Here is a 15,543-nt window from a genome sequence, read left to right as displayed (position 1 = left end):
AGGGCCTGAGACCCTGCCTGGAAATCTGGCAGCAGCCCCAGCATGGAGGAGAAGACCTCTCCTGCCTCAGCCATGGGGCAGGAGCACATCACCCTTGTGGGCAAGGGTGTGGGAGGACCCTTGTAGCACACGGAGCCTGTCCAGAGAGCGTTGAGCAAAGCAAAGCCAAGCAAAGCAGCACTTAACAAACTCTCCAAAGAGCTAAGGATGCTGGCTGGGAGGAGCAACCCCTTGGGACTGCAAAGGGCTGGCACCAAACCGGCAAAGCTGCAAACGGTGGCTAAGGAAGCTGGCAAGACAGATCCTGTGCTCCTGAAGGGGTTCAAAGGGCTTTTCCAGCTGTTTCCCAAAGGTCAGGACCTGTTACATCTGCATCCATCCCTACAGCAATAGTTGCCAAGCCCTCGGGGGGACCCAAGCAGCACCAGCCCACAGCCTCCAGGCAAAAGCCCCCCCCAAGGTCCCTCTTCACCCCCTGGGTGCTGGGCCGGCCTCCCCATGCCAGGCTCCAGTCCCTCCATCCATCACCTCCTCAATGAATTGAGGCAGACGTACCACTGGCCCAGCCAAAGCGTTACCGCCAGCCTTGAGCTGGAATGCTTCAAATAGCCGCGCACTGCGATACAAATTGTACTTTGATGAGGTCCATTAGGCCATCTGGATGGCCTTAAACAGCCTTGATGAAGATGGAGCAGGGGCTGCTTGGGGCGGAAGGAATCTTGGCGGTTTCAGGGCCGTTTGCCGTCCCTCAAGCTAATATTTGTGCAGGCAGGGGGGCTGGGGCTGGCAGCATCAGGGTGGGTCCATGCAGAGCGGGCCCCAGGGCAACGCTTTGGGCGGTCAACGTGTCCCCCCCACCATGGTGTGGGCAGGACGTGGACATCTGCAGTCTGGCTCTGCTCTTGGCTGGCAGAGCCCGTGAATCCGCACCACTCTGAGGTGTCTCCATGGATGGATCCAAGCCCCGGGGAGCATCACCTCCAGGTTGTCCCCCTCCCATCAGTCCCATTAACTGCATGGGAGGCAGCGCTTCTAGGAAGGAAAGCCCATGCTCTCTGATGAGCATAAGATAAATAACTCTCCAGAGGGGGGAGGAAAAGAAAAAGAGCAGAAGGAGGTTGCTAGAGAAAAATCACCTGTGGGGGTAAGGGCCAAAGGGCAGGGAAGGGAGCAGGGTACAGGAGCCTGGAGAAATCCAGGGGGAAGAGATGCCCCATCCTGCTGAGCCCGCAGCGAGGGGCTGCAGGGAGGAAGCACAAGTCAAGACAGCAGCGAGGCAGGGAGCAGCATGTGGGACCTGGACAGGAATTTCACTTGCTGGTGGTTCACTGACTGCTGATGTCCCCGAGCCGGCTCTTCTGTGGCACCTCGGAGTCCCAGCGAGGTTTTAGTTGAGCTATCCCACAAGTTTGATTTCCAAAGTAACTTCTAGGCAACGAGCTCAGCTCCTCCGCAGGATGGGACCCGCCGGTGCCGCTTGTCCCCCTGGGAGCTCAGCCCCCCCCTGACCTCCGCCTGGCCGCCTGCGGCGTGCAGCCCCATCTCACCACCGCGACCTACATTCTGCCTCCCCAAACATACAGCCTTGCACTTAGCTGCATTAAACCCACGGAGTGCTGTATAGGGCTAATTTCCGATCAGGCTGTCAGGAAGTATTATGTCAAATACCTTACAGGAGCCTAAGCATATTATGCCGACGCAGCTACCTTTGTCAACCAAATCTGAGGTCTCATCAAAAAAACAATGCCAGGTTTAGCCATCCCTCGGCGCCTCCAGAGCAAAGCCACCTCCGGGGCTTCTCCTGGGTTCACTGCACCCCGAGTGCTGCCAACCACTCAGCCCAGGGGCTGCAGCTCTGGGGGGAGCAGCCCGAGCCCCCCCAACCCCAATGGTGGCACTTGCCTGCTGTGGCAGAGCCAGTGGCACTGCAGAGGAGCCCACGTGACTTCGAAATAAAAGGTTCCCGCCGCGGGGATCCTCGCTCCCACTGGAGATGGAGTGGGGTGGGAAAGGTTGGATGCAGGGCAGCTCCTCGCGCTGGGTGAGAGTGGAGCTGGAAAAGAGGTTACTGCTGCCTCTGCATGCTCAGCTCTTCTCCTCCTCCTCCTTGCAGGCTGCACCCCATGGCCCAGGTACTCCCTATGCGTTCCAAAGCCACCTTGTCCTTCCCAGTGCCACTTGTCATTCCTGGTCACGTGGGGTCCCACAGCCCAAAAGCTGCTATTTTGTGGCTGTGCTTGGTCCCCCTCAGCGGTGCAGCAGGAGACCAGCCTCAAATCCCTCCCTAAATAATTGGTTTAATTAGCATTCGCTTTGATGTAGGTGATTAGCAGGGGGCTGCTTGCAGGGCTTCCGTGGGAACTTTTGCAGTGGGCAGACAGATAAGTGCAGCCCTCCATACCACCGTAGCACTTAAACGCTTTAACATCAGCCTCCCTGGTTGCTGCCAGTCAATCTTCATTAGCCCCTTTGAGCCTTTTCCAATTCAGCTGGCAGACAAAGCAGGGCTTGCAGCAGCGGGATGGAGGTTTGCAGCGCCGGCCCAGGCACGGAGCCACAGGCAGGTGACCCCCAGGGACGGGTGCCCACCTCGGTGGGGGTACAGCCCTGCCCGGCAGGAGCGAGTAAATCCAGGGGTAATGACCGCCAGGGAAAGGGCAGAGCCACGGCTGCAGCGCCCTGGGGTGGGGGGGTGTGTGTGGGGGTGTATGTGAGACGAGGGACCCAGGGGAAGGAGAGAAGCTGGGTTTGGTTTCCAGCCAGCAAAGCGTGACAGAGCCCAGCAAAGGGCTCTGGCTTTCAGCAGTGCCTGGGCAGCAGCCAGCAACCACCACCCTGATACCGGGAACTCGCTCGTCCCTGTCCCCTCCTTCCCCACAAAGCCTGCTGTGAAAACAAATAAGCTGCAAATTAAAGTTTCCCTGCAATAGGGTGGCAGTACCCGGTGCTGTGCTGAGGGACTGGAGCCCATCTGCCACCAGAGCCAGCCCCAGTCCTACCAGGATATTACCCTACGATTGAACCAGGGACCGAGCGACGGGCTTTAATAGCTACAATGGTATCGGTGGTCCAGCATTAAACTCCAGGAAGGACCACGGCTTGGCACGCTTTCCCTGCTCCGAGGCAGCAGTCACATGCCACAAAATCCTCAAGGATAGAAACATTTTTGTCTCTGCACCAAATTAACCCAGGTTCATACACAAAAAGCCATCGGTGGGGGGGCGTAAGCCCGTGTTTGCCGAGCACCAGCCTTTCAAACACAGCACACTTGCCCTTGGGCACCCGCACCTGGGTTGACAGAGGCAGGTTCACGGGAGAGCCCCAGCAGCACAGGGCTGCTCTGGGGGGAGCACAGCGAGAGCCCCTTCCCCGGGCACCCTCCTCTCTGCCTGGACATCACCCAGAGCCCATAACCACACACAGTTGCGTGGATGCAGGGGAGGGGGCCAGAGCTTGGCCCCGGCTCTGCTCCCCGCAGGCAGGGGGGCAGAGGCAGGACAGCAGCATGGCATCTTGCGGCAGGGTCTCCAACGCCGGGCAACCTGATCTGGCCTCAAAGAAAAAGGAGAACACACCAACGTAAGGCAGAGCTTGGCACAGACGCTTCGTGTGCGTTGGCAAGGGATGCTGAAGCTCATTTAACACAGAGCAGAGCACAATCCCGCTTGTGCCAGGCCCGTCGCACATTAGGAACTGTCAGCCGAACCCCTATTCCTTCCTTTCCCTTCTTCCTTCCCCTGTTTTACTCGCAACAGAGCAGTTACAGAGTCCGTCCCCCCCATAACCCGTCCTGGTCTCCTGTTTTCTCCCAGGTATTCAAGACTTCCCTCTACCCTCAGCAGCTGCAAGGAGCAGCACGGACACAAGGACAGCATTTGCCGTGCGTTCAATGCTCAAAGTGACCGGCACCCAGCCTAGAGCTGGCACAGAGGAAGGGTTTGGGGAAAGCCGTAGCAGTGGTGCACCCACGGGGGTGGGAACATTGGCCTGGACATGTAGAATCATAGAATCACCTAAGTTGGAAGGGACTTTTAAGATTGTTGAGTCTAACCATTAACCTAACACTGACAAAACCACCGCCAAACCATGTCCCTCAGCACCGCGTCCACCTGTCTTTTAAATGCTTCCAGGGATGGTGATTCCACCACTTCCCTGGGCAGCCTGTTCCAATGTTTGGTAACCCTTTTGGTGAAGGAAATCTTCCTAATATCCAATCTAAACCTCCCCTGGTGCAACTTGAAGCCATTTCCTCTTGTCCTATCACTTGTTATTTGGGAGAAGAGACCAACCCCCACCTCTCTATGACCTCCTTTCAGGTAGCTGTAGAGAGCCATAAGGTCTCCCCTCAGCCTCCTTTTCTCCAGGCTGAACACCCCCAGCCCCTCACAAGACTTGTTCTCCAGACCCCTCACCAGCTCCGTTGCCCTTCTCTGGACCCGCTCCAGCACCTCAATGTCTTTCTTGTAGTGATGGACCCAAAACTGGACACAGCACTCGAGGTGGGGCCTCACCAGTGCCCAGTACAGGGGGATGATCACATCCCTAAGTAGGTGGGCCTGAGAACTAGAAAGGACCAAGCTTAAGTTACTGTGACATCTCATGCTTTTGCACAGTGTCTGCTATTTCCCCCAGCCTCTATAAAGCTGGAGTTAGGAGCTGAGAGGGTAACGGTGGAGGGCCGGGGAGCCTCAGGGTTTTCCCAAGCTTGGAAAGAGCAGGGACTCCAGAGTCCAGCTCCACCAGCCAAACTGGAGCAAGGCTGAACACAGAGAAGGAGAAACCTCAGCAGCTGCCAAAAACCTCGTGCCAGCCCGGTGCTCACCATCCCACCAGCCACAGCTGAAGCGAAGGCTCAGTGAGGTGGCAGAGTCCAGCCAGAGCTCTCCAAGCACACGTTGGTCCAGTTCCAGCAACAGGTCCTTCCAGAGACCTCCGGTGTCTGGCTGCCTCTTCTAGTGGTGGCATTTGCTCCCTGCTGGGCTCACCTCTCCCATCCCAACGAGTCATTTTTGAATCTTGCCCATGCCGTGCTTGGGGCCTCAAGTCCCTTCCCCACCTGGCACCACCGAACTGGAGGAGCTTGGCCCAAATCGGCAGGCAAGACCCTGGCAACAGCCTCCAACAACCAACCAAAGCCTTGATTTTCAGATGTTTGGCAGAGGGGAAGCCTCATGACGCCCTCTCCGGGATGCCGGCTCCTGGCGGGGTGGGAGCTGATGCCCAGGGAGAACAGCTTGATTCCCCACCAGCTCCTACACCTGTGCTGGGCACCGGCAACAACCACTGGAAAGGCAAAAGGAACAGGAGCCGAGGGAAGGTAATGGAGAACAGAGGAGGTGCTTCTCTTTCAGACGCTGTGGGGAAACAATTCCCTGCGCTCGCCTGGAGCGCACCGAGTGGGCTGTAACGAGCCTCCCCCCTATTAGCACTGCGGGAGCCAGGCAGCAGCAGCAGGGCAGGGAGGAGAGAGGCCTCTGCTCCCGGGGGCACCGACATTAATTGGCTGGCAGAGGGTGGCAGCTGGAAATGAAAGGCTGCCGTGTCCCCCCCTCCGGCTGCCCTTGTGCGCCGAGGGCCCCCTCCACACAGAGGCAGCAGCGGCGTGACATTGACGTGCTGCACACCGAGATCCCAATTAGAGGCGGATGGCTCACATGCCGCATGCTTTAATTAATTTGCCTATTCCTGCTGGAGAACAGCTTCTCTGACAGATTGGGACTGAGCAGAGAGGGCAGCCGGCCCCCAGCCGGCAGCCCAAGCGGAGGGGCTGGCTATAGGGCCTTAGCACTGGTACCACAGGGGGGAGAGAGGCTCCCCGTGCACCCAGTGGTGGTCCCTGTGCACAGCTCCTGGCCATCAGGTAGAGCTGGGGTCCCAGCACCAGCCAGCTACAGGGTCACCCCATGGACACCCCACGCCGGACACATGTGGGTATGGTGTAGAACTTCCAAGGGGGAGTCAAATGGAGGCGCTGGAGACGGAGCAACAGGCCAGGAAAGGAGAGAGGGCAGGAAACACAGGACTCGTAGGGACAAGCACATCTCACCACTTTGCTGTACCCCCTGCCAGGGCTTCAGCAACCCCCGTGGGATGCCGGGTCTCCCCTCACCAGCTGGTTTGGTCCCTGGCTCCAGGGTACTGGAGCATTCACCGGCTGCAGCAGTGCCTGTGCAGATTAGTGCTGTGAAGGATTTGTACAAAAGCCCCCTTGCCGCACAGCAGCTCCAACCATTTACCTCCTCCCACTGCCCCAGGCTTCTGGCACCTTCTCTCTTCCTAGCTAACCTAAATGATCTTGTATCTTCAGCTGTTTCCCTCCTCTTCCAGCTCATTAGTGCTTTTAGAGAACACTGGCTCCTACCAAACCTGACCAACCCACCATTAACCTCTTTCTGCGCCCAGAATTGGTTGTTACTTTTGACTCCAATTCCCAACTCAAACAGCTCCCACCTCCACGAGGACTCTACCCCTCGCCCTTGAGGTGACTAAGTTTCTTTAATAGCTTCTTGTGAGGGACTTTATCAAAAGCCTTTTGAAAGCTAAATAAAATTCTCTGCACTGTATTTCTCCTTTCCCCAGGATTTTGTTAGCACATTGAAAGGCTCCTGACAGGCTAAGGCTGGCTGAGAAAAGCTTTTGGTTTTTAAGATTATTTCCTGCTCCCAAGCAGCAAAGCTCTCGTTTTGCCTCCTAAATTGGGCCAGCAAGCAGGCACAGCTCTGGTTTGGTTTCCTCAGACAGCTCTTGTTGAATTTCCAAGTGGCTCCTGGCCGGGTGTTTGCCCCGGCGCGGTGTTGCCACGCTGCAGCGAGCAGGTAAGTGGTGGGGAAGGAGTCCTCTGCCGCCGCTGCGCTTGTCCTGGATGCGGGCAATCCCTCGGCCTCCCGTTCTGCGCAGGTCTCCAGGCCTCCACTCATCGTGGAGATTCAAGGGTGTTACTGCTCGAGGCTACAAGTCAGCTCAACCCTGCCCAAACCAACCAAGGATGAGTGCTGGGCCAGGACAGGGTAGTCCAAAGCAGAGAGAGAGTTTTGTTCTACAAGAAGTATGGAAGGCATAAGAAATAACTTGTACTGGGGGGTGGTGGTGGGGAAGCGAGTCCACAGCATAAAAGCGTGCTCAATTTTCCCTCTAGTCCCCCCTCTTCCCACCCACCCATCTCCCTCCATCAGGTCTCAGGTAGGGATGGAAACTGAGCTTGGCAGATTTTAGGTTGGAAACAAACAAACAAAAGCGTTGCTTTCTCTACATACGAGCCCACAACTGATAGTACCTGCTTAGTTGTGTGGCCACAGCAGGTCATCTACAAGGCATGTCCAAGGAAGTATCTGAAGATTAAGCCCACCCACACCCACCCTACCCACTGTTCCCACTTAAAGTCAGGCTGCAGCTGTTACCAGCCTTTGGCCCAGAGCTACAATGTGGGTTAGGAGAAACATCCAAGCTGCCTGCTCTGATCAGGCCTCCATCCTTACCTCATCTGGAAGAGTTCCCCCGCCAAGCCTCAAATGGAAAGCTGCTTCGGAGCTTCAGAGATGTCCTGAGTCGATGTCAAAGTCAGAAGCTGTCATTTGCTCCTGCTCCCACTGGAGCTCATTACCTGCTCTGCCACCGTCTCCAGTGGGGGCAGGTCTGGACCAAGGGGAAGTCCTCAGCAGAGCAGGCTTCAGGCCTCTGTACAGCAGCCTGGCCAGAGTGCCCAGCAATGGTACACGCCAGGCCTTTGAGAATCTGCCAACATTAGCGTGAGGCATACCAGAAGACCTTCCTCCAACTGGGATGGAAATTTTTCTGTAGGTAGCTTGGCTTTGGCTACGGGAATGGACATCTGTAAATGCTCTGCAAAACATCTACCAAGAATGGGCCTCAAGATTCTTCCGGGAATCGTGCAGGGAGAGGGAAGAAGAAGTGCCAGGTTGAGCTGAAGCAGAAGCAGGTTTTTTTCCAGGCTCTGTTTTAGTTTGTTTTGAAGCAGAGCGGTAAACAGCTCTGCCTAGACCTGCACCGCCCTGTCTGCCCAAGTCTTCAGCTGAGACACAGCTCCTCCAGCTCTCAAGTGCCAGCACATCCTCGGGCCACCACTGAGGCAATACAGGGATGCATGAAACCTTCCTCACCACACAAGGGAATCCCGTTTTTCAGGCTGCTCTCCTGTCAGATCAGGGATGTGGTTGGCTCAGGGCAGGTTTTAGAGCCTCATTAACACTCTGCAATGAGGCCTGGCAGCAGCTGATTTGATTTAAGGTTCATTTCCAGGCTGTGATTTAAGAGAAGATTTGCTTAATGTTCTCTAACAGACTCTTCTGACTGGGAGCTTGAGTGCTGCCTAATGACAGCCTTATTTATTGTAATGTCTCTGCAGCGCAGAGTCTAGAGGAGCCAGGCAGGAGCGCGGCAGCTGCCGGCAGGTGCTCAGACAGCAGGGGAAGCATCCCTCACCGCAGAGCGGTAACACTGGGGCAGGCATTCCTTTATCCAGAACAGCCAGATACTGCACCCCTTTTTTCTGCTCTGAGAGATCAGCAAGACAGGCCGCTCTCTGCTTGCCAGAGACAGACAGCGCTGCATCTCTACGTACCTTTTTAAGTGGGACAGTAGAAGTGCTCCCCTTTCTCCCTAATGCAGCACTTGAGTGATGGGAAATGCTGGAGTGTCTGTTCATCTCCAGACTGGTTAAAAGGCAATTTGCAATCAAGACTCCCAAATGCTCTTCCCTGTTTCCCAGTTTTGGGCTTCCAACTCTAAGGCTGAGCCTGCTTTCCTCCTGGGAAGGGGGTGGTCATCATGTGACATTTGTAAGCTGCCTTAAGCTTCTGAGCTAGATGTAACTATCCCAACGCCGAATGCAGAGACAACCATCACACCAATGAAGACAGTAGGTCAAGCAAGGGTTTGTCATATTTTAATGACATTGATCTTTGGTGTTTCCCTCGTTAGCACTCACGCTCTCCCCGTCCTTCCTCCACAAGCCTGCTAGGGATGGAGAGTTACAAATGAAAAGGAAAATCACATTTGAGACTAAAAACAAAATATCAGAGCCTTGATTTCTCCACTAGAAACTACATGTACAAGGTCAAGATTTCACATGCAACACCTTACATCACAGACTCATACCTCACACCCTGGCCTGGAGCTGAAAGACACTTCCTGCCCCCTGCCAAGGAGGTTTAGCTCAGTCCTGGCACCATAAAACCACTGGGATGGCTCATTCATGTTAATATTGGCACAGCTTAGAACATCCTTGCTTGAACTGCATCCTGACTAGAGAGCAGTAGCCCCTGTCCCTCTACTCATCTACACAGCAGCTCTGCTGAAATTCCTGCCAAGTATTAAACTAACTCTCTAAAAAGGAAAGATCCCCACCTGTGAGCAGATCCTGAGCCACACAGGTTTTGGCAAAGCCCAGCTCTTCCCAGAAAAGACCACAATGCAGGCAGGATGGATCTCAGAACACCACGTTCTGAGCGGGGAGCAGTGCTGTGCCACCGAGTGGGACTGTGGCCTGGAAGACTCCTCCACTCCAGCAATGGAGCTGGAGCATCACGCCCAGGTTTGTATGGTAGGACTGCCTATCTCCAGAAGGATGCTGCAGGCTCCTTTCCCTTTCTTCATTCTACTGATCAGCCCCGGGGCATAAAAGGGCAGGAAAGAGGAAAGGAAAGAAACTTTACAAAGGATGACACTGACCAAATTGCAAGGGTTAGGGCTGAGCTCAGGGGATCCCATGGGGCTTCAAAAATCTGCATCATGTGCAGCCAGCATGGTTCATACTCCTCTTAACTCTTCAGCAGTGGGAATGTTGGAACTTAGGTACGCTTTCTTCCCCATGGCTTCCCTTGCAGTCCTTATCCTTTCCCACTCACCCAGGATAGAGGAGCCCTCTGAAACACCAGCATCCTGTCAGAGCCACACGTCCCTACTCTTCCAGCTCCTGGCCAGCTGTGAGGTACAGGTCTCTGCTGAGCAGTACAAGGGTAGCACCAACACACAACTCAATCTCTACCTGTTCCGCGACTCCCCACTGGTGCTGTCATTACTATAGAAGTTGGTACTGTCAGGAAGATGGTTATTATTAGTTAGGTCACTGTATTCAATTGGTCCCTCAGTGTCCATGGAGGACTGGGCCTGCTCTGGCAGGTCCAGATCACCAGCGCTTTGTCCTTCACTCCCACCAGGGGCTGTCCGCGGGCTCAGGCCATGCTCTGACAGCTGCATAGACTCCGAAAGGATCCGTCCCTCCAGCTCAGCTGCCAGTTGCAGTGAGGTGGACTGCTGTGCTGATGTGCCCTCAGCTCCAGTGGACTCCGCACCAGTCTGAGAGCTGCGGTGGATCCGGTGGCTCACAATGATGTTGTTGCCAAAGCCGCCCATGGACGCCATGGTGGTGCTCTGCTCCCGCTGGACCACGGCAGTCATGCCACCTTCTGCCATCAGCCTTTGGATCCTGCTCAGGGCATCTTCCCCACTGGCCCCATATTCAGGACCTTCACCTGCAAGAGAAAGCAGAAGCAACTTTGGTGCACAAAGCAAACTACAACACAAAGAGAAAGCATTTCATGTCCAAGCCTTGGAGAAGCAGCTCTTATCTAGCCATACAGGCAGGGAAAAAAGCAGTGTCCAAGAGGCAGTGTGCTTTCTCACAGCTGCAGAGACAGTGCAGCCAGTACCACAGGGGCAGGAAGAAAAACCTCAGTTTGCACTGCAATAAACCAAACATTTCACCATGGTGTTAGAGTCCTGTGGCCTTTCCTACTTGGCCTGTTTGAGAACACCATAGGCAGATGACATGATGGCAACCTCCCCAGTATCAGAGAGGACACAGGACTGGCCAAGAGCTGCTGGCCAAGAGCAGACAGCAGCTACAGAACACAGCCTGTGCTTCCACATCACCTATGATCAAGGAAAGGTCAAGCGTGTAGGCTCCTGCTCCCCTTGACTGATATTTTTTAAGGAATGCAAAAAACATTTCTTAAGACCTAGAGTCTTCGTCTACTCTGAGTCTTCCCTTCATAGTCAGGCTGTACTGAGGTCTGAGGCCTTGGTTGCTGAAGATTACTTTTGAAGAATAAAATCTCATAGAAAAAGTCTATGTAACAGATTAAATCCCCACGGCAGGAAGGTCCAAGCCCAGTTCTGTTTCCCAGCATTCTCCTTTTGCTACAAACTTTACCCAGACCATTTGGGGAGAACAATCTGTAATCATAAACTGCTAGAATCATTCCACAGTGGGATCCTGAGGATTCTTATTAAAGAGATAAATCTCACTCCCAGCCCCATGAAGCTATCACAGTGCTGATTAGAGGAGAGGAGAAAGCCATGAGCTCTCCTGGCACCAAGGAAATGAACACAAATGTCAAAAAGGCTACATGTAGGTAGGAGTTAAAACACAATAAAAAACAACATTCCACACTGACTAGGAAGTCAAAACTACTTGGGGCTGTAGGGTGGAGATCACGTATCCAACGTGGGAGCTGGGGTATTCAGCACAGTCTACATTATGCCACTGTAGAGGTTCTTTTTTAAAAAAAGCAAGATAAAGCTGTTAACGTGTTATGCAGTCAGTCAGTGACAGCTTATTCCCCTTCCTCATGGGCTCAGTGGTACTTGCATCAAACACCACTGTCTTCCTCTACCACAGGATATGGCTAATTTCATCTTCAAGCAAGTCTGCTGACATACTGCCCCGCTGTAGAATTACTATGGACATTAAGGGCAAATTTAATTCTCACAAGCAGACTAAGTTCCTTTCTGCTAGGAATGTAGTAAGCCTGCTATATCCACTATACATAGAGCCGTTGCATATCTCCTTGGTTAGAGCACCAGTGAGACCACAGAGACACCAGTAACCACATAAGAATCTGGAGCAGAGCCTGGAGGAGTGAGCAAGAATACCCCCTGGGCAGAGCCTGACCCACAACTCCAGCAGAGAAATCCTGTTCAGGATGTGGCTGATGCACAAACCAGGAACCTGGCTGGCCAGCATGAGGACTGAGACCAGACAGAGGCAGCTATTAGACCGGAAACTTCAGTTGAAAAACACGCATGCCAGGGGATATCGAAGGATTAATTATGAGCAGAAGTTAAGTGGAAGGTTTGAAAAGCATGGTTTTGGATTCAGTCATCGCTTCCTTCTGAGGGCATAGCCATAAGCACTTTGTTACCAACCATCTGGTGAGGCCAGGGAAGAAGTGTGAGAAAGCCAAGATGTGCAACTTGGCTGAGAGACACACCAGCCAGCGCCACCCCCCCCTCCAGGTCCTGGAACAGCAGGTACTGTGCTCTTGACAGATTACTTACTATAAACCAGCCCAATGCAGGAGCATTGGAACAGCGAATCGGCAAGAATCCCCAGCCGATGCTCCTCAGCGTTACAAACGTGCTTCCCCAGAAGAGTCCACGCGTGCAGTGCACACCGCAGCACCCCTTGCTCTTCCCTGCCTGCTTACTGCCACGTGCCACGGCTGAATTTCCAGTCGAGGCAGCCGCTTGCTCAGAAAACCGGCAAGAGCTGACGGCACAGCAGAAATCAGCAAGTCACGAGCCCTCAGATGACGAGCACAGAGATACAGCAGTGTTGGAAATTCCAGAAAGAGAGCCCCATCAAGGGCCAGAAGCGAGCCTCACTGTTCACTTCTGCTTTGCGGGTTGTCCTCCCCCTTTCACCCCTCCGGTTTTGACAATGGCTTTGGCTGACTGGTTCAGAGCAAAGCTTTCCTGCGCAATTTCCCTTGAGCTGAGCTACAGCACAGATCCACGTACAGCCCCTTTCCGCTGCCTGGTGACTCCCACACACGTACTTTCACCAGGCTGCCAATGCAGGCTATATCAGCTCAGCGTGAGCGGAATAAGCTAACTTCCATTTGGTGGAGGGTTCAGGGTGTGCACACAGGCACTTACACAAAACAGCAGCAACGCCGTAAACCCCACACCTCAGACTGCAGTGGCCAAATCCCATTCCCTGTGGGCGGGAGGGGGCGGGGGGGGGAACAGAGAGAATCCCCATACTCAGGACACTTTTTATTCAGATTCCAAAGGGTTTAGGCATATCCAGAGCATGAACCTGAACTTGTGCAGGAGTAGGCTAAGTGACAGCACATCTAATTCTCCGCACAGAGAAGGCAATTTCTCTCATTTTTTTGCTCCAAACTCCATTCTGATCTCCCAGGCTCTGTAAAATCCTTTATCTTAAGCTTTTGTTCTTCTAAGCCTACCTTCTAGGGTCAGAGAAATAGAAAAACCTCACAGAGCACTACTTCTAGACAAAATCTAGAAAACTGAGCTAACCAGCTCCAGATAAAGTATGTGAAGTACCAGTGTAACACCTGCCAATTCGTCCTCCACATAGGCTGTCCCTGTATCAGAATCCATCACAGAGCAGGAAGCAATCTCAAGAGATAGTCTTTTTTTGGACGGGGACACAAAGTTCTGTGCCTGACAGGGTAGAAGAGCACCACCCATGGTTCCCTTCCACAATACAATTAAGTATTAGCATCCACAGTGCTGTGTTCCTACAAACCTTTTCTGCTCTAACCGAAGTGACCTTTCCAGAGGTCCGGAACCCCATCTATCCCACACACAGAAACCAAATATTACTCTTGAGAGTAATTATCTCGAAGACCAGGGGATTTCTGTCAATCTAGCTGACTGGCTCCAACATTTAACAAAATACTCCCCAGCTAACGCATCTGTCTCTAGAATTCCTCTGCCACGCTGCTCCAGCAAGACAAGAGTTTGACACAGAAGACTACAAAGGTGCAACATCTGGCAAACTTTCAATGGAGCTGGGCATAAGGCAGAAGCATTTCCACTGTTAAATGAAGTGGTCTCTGAAGTACTTACGGGGAGTACAACTTGTTTATCCCTGGGCACGGACCGCACACACCTGATAAAGAGCAAAGCCCACAGAAGCAAGGATGACATCGGGCTCCTCTGTGGCTGTGTGATATATTGACATTGCACTTGTATTTTTTTTCCTATTTTCAGCTTTCCTCTTTCTAAAACCAGCAGTAGTTAGTAGCCAGGCTTGCAAACAAAGCTTCAAAATTAGAACTAAGAGTAAGCACTGCAGAATCTTCAGAGAACATGGAATAATAGCTCTGAGGTGTGAGCTGACCCACTAATTCAGATGCTCAAAGATAAAAATATCAGCATTCTAAAATGAATTCACTCCTTGCATAAGAATAGGAAAGGGAGGGTCACACCACAGCATAAGCAGCTATGAATAATCACATTTCCCTTAGTGCTAGAAGAAATACTACCAGTTACTTTTCTCCCCAACCAAGCTCAGAAGCATATTCATACTTCCTTTCTGAGGCAGCTAATCCAAACAACTCCACCGAACTCAGAAAAGACATAACTGCTTTGACTTGTAAAAAAGTTCTTAGCGGTATCTCACCTTGGTGATTTGTATGAGTGAAACTTATTTTTGTAACGAGAGTTTAAAAGTAGCCCCCATAATGTAATCCCAAGAGAGCCAGGTACTTGGAGTAGCTCACACTGCAAAGGCTTGCGCAGTACGTGCTTCTAGAACCTGATTCTATTTTTTAGGTAGTGCTTTAAAGAGAAACTGAAATTTGCAGTTGTATAGGACATATGACGCACATTTTACAGATGGACGGGCAGATGAAAGGCTAAGGGATCTACCCACGTTTCTACTTGGAGAACGAGGGGCAGATCTGGAAGCCGATCCCTGGTGCCCTGGTTCCCATTTGCACACTAATCGCACCAGAGTCACATCACATCTGACAACAGCATTGCAAGAATGTGTTCAGCTAATGTAAAACAATGTGTTTCTTCTTAGCATTCATGAGGCTCAGCTGGGGACAGGGTATTCCTGCCTATGCAGCACCCCGACGCACGTTCCTAATGTCTCAGATTAAATAAATTACATCCCATGCAGACACACTGACTCTGCCTTTAAGTGCTCCTCAGGATGCTTTGCTTATACCAGGGAAGTTTCGCTTGCATGTGCTGCCTTTTCAAGACTGAATCCCACAAACTCAAGCCTTCATTTTACAACCCTTCCCCCTCTCAAAACTGTCTGCTGCAACTTCTGAAAGCAGTTGGACAGATTGGAAATTCGTACTGGCTGCTGAGAAGCACTTCAACCAAATAGGTTAAAACCTGTATATGGCACGACAGTAGTCAATATGTTGTTCCCCCACAGACACATGTGCCTACTTGCACAATGAGCCTTGAGCTAGCTATCTGAATTTTAAGCCCCAAAGGCAACGCAGATAATAGGAATTGAGATTACAATTGCCTTTCAGTTATTTCCATCGAGGGTTTTTTTTACACGTGGTTTTTTTTTTCTTTTTCTTTTTAAACAACTGGATTACCTGAAAGATGTACTGATGTACCATCAAGAGCCAGGGGACAGCACGGGCACGCCATCAAACAAGTGTCCTGAAGGGACCTCTGAAAACATCCTCAGCCTGGGGCACCTTTTGCACAGTTGTGGTCCCTGATGGCCACTGCCATTTGCGCCCTACTCCATAGATCCAGCAGCCTGGACAAGCGGCAGCCACAGCCTGGGAATTACAA

The 15,543-nt window shown here is 52.6% G+C and overlaps 1 protein-coding gene across 5 annotated transcripts in view; it reads right to left on the bottom strand.

The window, feature by feature from the left end:
* Positions 1 to 8,887: 8,887 nt before the first annotated feature.
* Positions 8,888 to 15,543, bottom strand: part of AMBRA1 (autophagy and beclin 1 regulator 1) — a 129,768-nt gene continuing 123,112 nt past the window's right edge. For all 5 annotated transcript variants that reach the window (XM_074148754.1, XM_074148755.1, XM_074148756.1 and 2 more), the window contains one exon: positions 8,888 to 10,490. In XM_074148754.1, coding sequence (XP_074004855.1) covers positions 10,000 to 10,490 — 491 coding nt within the window. In that variant the 3' untranslated portion in view covers positions 8,888 to 9,999. The remainder of the gene's footprint in view (positions 10,491 to 15,543) is intronic.

This window comes from Numenius arquata, chromosome 6 (assembly GCF_964106895.1).
Source record: "Numenius arquata chromosome 6, bNumArq3.hap1.1, whole genome shotgun sequence".
Lineage (NCBI taxonomy): Eukaryota > Metazoa > Chordata > Aves > Charadriiformes > Scolopacidae > Numenius > Numenius arquata.
Note: the sequence above shows the minus strand (reverse complement) of the source record. Positions and strands in the feature narration are given on the sequence as shown.